General features: G+C 40.2%; 1 protein-coding gene across 1 annotated transcript; it reads left to right on the top strand.

Moving 5' to 3' along the window:
* The first annotated feature begins 2,421 nt into the window (after positions 1-2,421).
* LOC103705478 (protein DETOXIFICATION 35) lies at positions 2,422-6,909 on the top strand. The gene is made up of 7 exons (XM_008789198.3): positions 2,422-2,955; positions 3,575-4,200; positions 4,289-4,345; positions 4,430-4,668; positions 4,868-4,986; positions 5,791-5,877; positions 6,538-6,909. Exons 1-7 carry the CDS (start codon positions 2,605-2,607, stop codon positions 6,604-6,606), a joined length of 1,548 nt encoding a protein of 515 aa, XP_008787420.2. The 5' UTR covers positions 2,422-2,604; the 3' UTR covers positions 6,607-6,909.
* Positions 6,910-7,029: the final 120 nt, after the last annotated feature.

Here is a 7,029-nt window from a genome sequence, read left to right as displayed (position 1 = left end):
AGTTAGAGCTGATCAAATAAAATATGGCAAACTTAAACATGGATCACTTGAACTAGGTTTCTTGATGGATGTATTCCTACTCACATCTTGTTAATCTATTCATATTTCTTGTTAATTATGCATAAGGGCAAGGTTTTTATCTAATATAGCAGCGAGAGAGGTTATTGCATTCACTATGAAATCTAAGGATGGTGGTTGTTGTAAAATGAAATTTAAGGTGTTAAATTATGATCTACAAGGAATAAGTAGTCGTCCTTATTATTTAGACTGAAATAGATGGTTATTTGGCATGTACTTTTGTGACTTTGATTTGTGAGATTGTTGCATCATGTTTATGTTATGGTGCTAACTATATGACTTGCATTGCAAGGATTAATGACAACTGGCCAGAGTTGAAGATACCGTGCAAGTATTAGATTTAGTTCAGGATTGGATTTGCCAACACGTAATGAAAGTTAAGTCTAATGTGCCCACTTAAATTGCACCTCATCCTGTATCATTGTGCGCGAGACTAGAAAATATGGTTGTTTGCTTGTGAATGACTTTAGGAAGGTAGTTGAGTTGCAAGGATGCGTACCCATACGAGCTATTTAGCCAAAAGACGGCAGTGTTTATGATGACACCAAAAAGAAAAAAACTTCATAAAGCTTCCAATCCATCATCAAAATTTGCTGCGGTTTATTGTCTTGCAGCACTAGGATACAATTGATACAATCGCTACACATTATTGGTGAGACATTAGACTAAGCATATCAGTTTTGTGCAATGAAATAGCATAACATACATCATGATCTGAATTTGTTACTGATGAAATTGATTTAAATTTCTTTTAAAAAAATACCTCAAACACCACTCCATTCTCATTTCTTTTTTTTGTTTTTTTGCTAAGACAAAAGGAGGGGAGGGGGAGGGGAATTAACCCCACCCGCGTAGCATCCTCCACTGGACCCCCTTCCACCAGAAAATATCCGATGTAGGTAGAAAGTTTCTCATACCCTTCTCATCAGTATGGGCGAACCTGTGTGTGAGTACGTCATCACAGCACCACCTCATTACCAAAGAACCAGTAGCACTCCCAACGGGCAAATCATGTGGGAGGCATTCCGTCTCCGCATTTAATCGACGTCCGTGCGTTTCGAACCTGGGTCACTTCATTGAAAACAAAGCTCCGTCCAACTGTGCTACTACCTCGGTGGTTTCTCATTTCATTTTTTGCTGTGCAATGATTGGTAGGATGGTACATAAAATCTGTCAGTGTTTTCTTATGACCTTGGTTGTTGGATCATACCTTGCAAATATCTCAAAACACTTGGAATGCAGGGAATGGTTCATGGTCCTTCTGTTTCAACATAAGAAAAAGACCTTTGTCCAACAATAAATGCGAGAAAGACAATGTAATATAAGCAGTGCACCGGAGCAAACTGACAGTAGATCAAATATAAAGCGTCTTAATTCAAGCTGCTTAAAAACCATGAAGTGGGAGTAATCGTTCGATGGAGAGCTCTCCTTCACACATTTCTGCCAGCCCAAGCAGCATACAGAAGAGAGACAAGTAATTAATAAAATGTCGGTGAGAGAGAGAGAGAGAGAGAGAGAGACCGACAATATATGGATAAATGCAAGGCATCTTCCAAGCCACGTAAAAACCATGAAGCGGAAGTAGAGCTCTCCTTCACACAATATTCCACCAACCTAAGCAGCATATAGAAGAGAGACAAATAAAATATGTGTAGTAGAGAGAGAGAGAGAGAGAGAGAGAGAGAGACCCAGCAGCTAGACACAAAGTTTCATTTACGGCATTGTTCTATTATGATGGAATCTGATGGAAATTGTTATTGACCAGTAGTAATTATAACACTAGGCCATAATTTGGTTCAGGATATATTGTTTAAATTTTTAAGTACTAAAATAATTACTGTTATAACAAAGTTGTAATTAAGATATTATTTTCAAGAGCATAATATATTTTTTTTAAAAAAATATTTAGTAATTAAATATTATAAAAAATCAACTGGTCCCAACTCCAACATGTTTTTTTTTCCTTTTTCCGTTTGGTTCCTCAGTCCTTCTGGAGGTGTCAAGCCAAGCTTCTTCATGATTAAAGATGATGGGAAACAAACCTAACTAAACTCTGCTGCACTCCTAGAGAGCAGGCTACCACAAGAAAGGCGATTAAAGTCATTTTCATCTGATCAAATAAATTCTTGTCTTATTTTATAATCATTTCATTGCAGTTTTTTTTTTTTTATGATGATAAAGAGTCATCAGATTTCGTGTACCCTCGTAGTAGCATCGGCAACCGTCCCCCATCACAGCAGTCAGTTCCCCCTTCACGTGTGACTTTTTTTTTTTGATGTAAAATGGAGGAAGTGAATAACTTCCCCATTCACACGTGAGATCTTCTCTCTTTAAAACACCCTCCTCCTCTCGAACAACTACCAATTTATAGATAGAAAGAGAGAGAGCGCACTAAGGCAGCGGAGCGGAGAAACCCCCACCCTCTCCGCCCTCCGCTCTCCACCGTCCAAAACAAGCACGAGAGAGAGAGAGGGGGGGGGGGGGGGGGGGGGGGGGACATAGAAAAACAAAAAGGGGCCGGCCGCAATGGACACGCTACTTCTATTGAACGGCGAGGGGCGGATGAAGACGGGAGGAGAGATGGTGGTGGCGAAGGCGGACGGCGGGAACGACGAGGAGCTCGGGACGGCTGGGGATGAGGCGGCAGCGGAGGTGCCGGACATCCCACAGGTGAGGAATTTGGGCGACGCGTGGGAGGTGTTCGTCGGGGAGTCGAAGCGGCTGTGGCTGATCGCGTTGCCAATCGGGTTGAGCGTGGTCTGTCTCTACGGGATGAATTCCACCACCCAGATCTTCGTCGGCCACCTCGGCAACCTCCAGCTCTCCGCCGTTGCCATTGGCCTCTCCGTCATCTCTAACTTCTCTTTCGGTTTTCTCGTAAGTATCTCTCCGTTATACCAGTTTCCCTTCTCGACCACCTTTTTTCCCCCGGTTTCTCTGCCGAAACGGCGGTGGGGCTTAACGGACTCTAGGGAAGGATTTGGTGTTCGGCGTCGAACACCGACATTCCTTCCAGCTCGTGGGGACCACCTGAATTTACGTCAAGGTTTTTTATGAACGCCCTGACGCCCCTTCCTTTCTACCGTATTTACCATCACGGCAACGCCATTAATTCCATTTCTACTCTTTCTTTATTATTTTAAATAAATTTATTTTTCTTACCAAAAAACAATTTTTTATACTATTTTTTTAATTCAAAAGAGATTGTACAGGCTGAAAAATAGTCTTTTTGAAAAAACAATAATTTGGAAAATAATACTGTTAGTTTTTCATTATAATATCATTCCAAAAACCATTACAACGGTAGCTCTAGTAAAAGTGTTTTGATAACCCTGACCAATCTAATGAAGTTGATCATGTTCATAATAAGTTTTCAATGATCTATATATTAATATAGTCATTCTGCATTCTGGTATCATGCTTCAAAAGTAACTCGTTCTACGATCTCCCTCTCAATGATCTGCTTTCCCATCCAAAAAAAAAAAAAAAATGATAGCTTGGCATGGGGAGCGCACTAGAGACGCTATGTGGGCAGGCCTTTGGTGCTGGCCAGGTTGAAATGCTCGGCGTCTACTTGCAGCGGTCGTGGATCATCCTCTTCGCCACTTCGTTCCTCTTGTGCCCACTCTACATCTTCTCAACCCCCATCCTGAAGCTTCTCGGCCAGGAAGACCAAATCGCCGAGCTTGCCGGCAAATTCACTGTCAGCATCATCCCCCAAATGTTTGCATTGGCCGTCAACTTTCCAACCCAGAAGTTTCTTCAAGCTCAGAGCAAGGTTGCGGTGCTAGCTTGGATCGGCATCGTGTCTCTCTTAATTCATATCGGGTTGCTGGCCCTCTTCGTCTTAGTCTTCAAATGGGGCATGGGCGGCGCCGCTGCGGCTTTCAACATCTCATCTTGGATGGTCTCCATAGCTCAGGTCATATATGTTGTAGGCTGGTGCAAGGAGGGGTGGACCGGGCTATCATGGTCTGCCTTCAGGGATATGTGGGCGTTTGTGAAGCTGTCGCTTGCTTCTGCTGTGATGATATGCCTCGAAATTTGGTACATGATGGTTCTTGTGGTGCTCACCGGTCACCTCAACGATGCCGAGATCGCCGTTGGGTCCATTTCTATCTGGTGAGTTCACAGTAGGACCTTGAAGATATTCACATTGCCATAGTCACAAACGATCAAACAATGAGAACTTCGTTTCTTTTCGTTTCAGCATGAACATAAATGGTTGGGAAGGCATGGTTTTCATCGGACTTAATGCTGCTATAAGGTAAAAGATTGTACCACTGCTCATCTACTCCTGCAGCAAGTTCATGCATGAGTCCATAGCATTCACTATGTTTACTGTTCTTAGTGTTCGGGTCTCCAATGAGCTTGGCTGCGGTCGCCCTAGAGCCACCAAATATGCTGTCATTGTGGTGATTGTCGAATCTCTCATGATTGGAATCCTTGCTATGATCACGATTCTAGTGACAAGGAACTCTTTCAGCGTCATATTTACTAGCGATAGAGATTTACAACGAGCTGTTGCAGATATAGCCTACCTTCTCGGCATCACTATGGTGCTTAATAGCGTCCAGCCGGTGATATCAGGTAATCATTCATCTAGTACTACCCATGACTAAAATCCTATGCCTTTTTGCGATCAAAGCCATAGAGGTATTGTTGATTTATTCCACTCGGCTGTGTTATGTAAAGGTTTCATTGCAAAAGACTATGTATGGTGATCACCTTATCAATTATGGTGTTTTCTTGGTTAATTTGGTTCGACTGCATTCATTCTGTTTGGCAGGGGTTGCTGTTGGAGGTGGCTGGCAAGCTCTGGTGGCTTATATTAATTTGGCTTGCTACTATATTTTTGGGCTTCCTTTTGGGTTCCTTCTAGGCTACCGGTTTCACCAGGGAGTGCAGGTAAATTTCATCTTCTTTTTTTTTTTTTTGATCGAATGGGAGATTAGGGTGAGAGTGTTACTCCCAAATTTGTTAAAGAATAAAAGAATACAAGTATACGAGGAGATAGGGTGTTCCAAGTAAGAAAGAAGACTAGAGGAAAAGGATCTGAAAACCAAAACAGTAGCTCCAGGAGGCAAACAAAAAGACACATCCAGCCCCTCACAAACAATAGAAAGGAGATACCAAGGGAGGCAAAAGAGAGTTGGAGGGTCACACCAGGATAGATGCAGCAGACACCCGAACAGAGTGCAAGGCTTTTTAAGATGCTTGAAGAAAAGCTGATAAATTATTAAATGAACTTTTGTATTTCTAATAAAATTAATAACTAATTGGAGTTGATACAGGTAATTAATAGCTAATACCAATATGAATGTCATCTCTAGACACAATATAAATTACGAGAAAACGGACTGTACAATCTCTGCTCCTTTGCTAAGTTCTCACCAACATTTTACAGCATGGTCAGCTTCTCAAGTATATTGATTACAACAAAACGTAGAGCACTTCCAAGTATTCAGGAACTTTCAACTGCTCAAGGATTATTTATACATGATAAAATAGCATGTAATCTAATTAGTTAAATGCTTCTCCTAACACAGAAATAGATAGGATATGAAGCTTCCTGGTTATATTACAATTACATCTGCTTCTCTTAAAGACTGTCTTTCTTCTCTTACTCTATAATTTTTTGTTTTTAGCAAAACTTAATATATAGTATATGCTGGAATTTTTTGTGATGATCAAGGTATGTTCTGATCTCAGGGAATTTGGGTTGGCATGATTTCTGGAACTGCAATTCAGACATTGATTTTATTGTTAATAGTTTGGAAAACCGATTGGAAGGCCGAGGTAAAAGATACTTTTCTCCAGCAAAAGCATTTTTATCAATATTTTAACTGCCCTCATCTTTGTTAAATATTTCCTAGGCTCTGCTGATGGAAAATTGTGGAAACATGGTACCCTCTGAAACACTCTTTTTGATGTGAAAACCTTTGAAACATTCTCAAATCCCAATACAATACTCATAATATATTCTATTACCTTCAGATGTATATTTTCAAGTTATGAAGAGTAACATGTCATCTTCTCAGCCTTCCCAACCTACTTACCATTTCCTAGATATTTACTTTCTCCAAATCAATTCCTTCTCTTACACAATCACCTCCTCAGCAGCCCGAAATTGATTATTTTGAAGGGATTATTTAGAAATTGTATTATAAATTTGAGGATGCAGATGACTTGAAAACAGCTACCTAACTATCACCCCTAATACCTCCTATTCCAATTGCATAAAGAGCAGGGAGCTTAATTCCAAGACATCTTCAACTTCTTATGCTATCAACATAGGCAGTCATGAGCATCCTATGAGAAAGCTTTGTCAAATGAGAGTTCATGCATAATTAAATTGTCCATCTACTTGGGATCTAACAATTTCATGATTTGGGTATTTTTGTATGGAAGTGAAACATAAGATTGTTGTCGCTAACACCACATCTTATGACAATGCAGGCAGAACAAGCTTCGGAGCGTGTGCGGTTGTGGGGTGGACAAGATGAACCTGAAAAGTTACAAACATGAGACCTACCTTTAGTTTTGATTTTAAAATTTAGACATCGTTGAGCATATCTAGATCTGTAGTTTTCTTCCCATTCTACTTTTTAGTGCCTACCTAGTTTTGATAGGATATATACTCTCTGAACAGGATAAAAGAGGATATATGAGCTCTCTCCCCACTTTTCTCCACAGTAGAATGGATGTAACATCATCTACTTGTGGTTGTAATTGTATTAATCACCTGCAGAATGCAAAAAGGTACCTAGCATGAAAGTTAATACATTAACAAGTATATAACCCTGCAATACATGGGGTATGCTTGAAATACAATATAGCAGTATAATAAATTATAGTAAATAGAAGGCTTTGATAATCAAATTTCTATTGCATATTAGACACTTCAAAGAATAGGAACAAAAAAAAAACCATAAATTTTTATCTCCAAAT

The sequence above is a fragment of the Phoenix dactylifera genome, chromosome 17 (assembly GCF_009389715.1).
Source record: "Phoenix dactylifera cultivar Barhee BC4 chromosome 17, palm_55x_up_171113_PBpolish2nd_filt_p, whole genome shotgun sequence".
NCBI lineage: Eukaryota > Viridiplantae > Streptophyta > Magnoliopsida > Arecales > Arecaceae > Phoenix > Phoenix dactylifera.
This window is presented reverse-complemented; position numbering and strand designations above follow the sequence as displayed.

Coding starts and splice junctions, on each gene's coding strand:
- LOC103705478 (XM_008789198.3), top strand. CDS start 2,605: ATGGACACGCTACTTCTATTGAACGGCGAGGGGCGGATGAAGACGGGA. Junction 2,956..3,574: donor ACTTCTCTTTCGGTTTTCTC/GTAAGTATCTCT, acceptor AAAAAATGATAG/CTTGGCATGGGGAGCGCACT. Junction 4,987..5,790: donor GGTTTCACCAGGGAGTGCAG/GTAAATTTCATC, acceptor TTCTGATCTCAG/GGAATTTGGGTTGGCATGAT.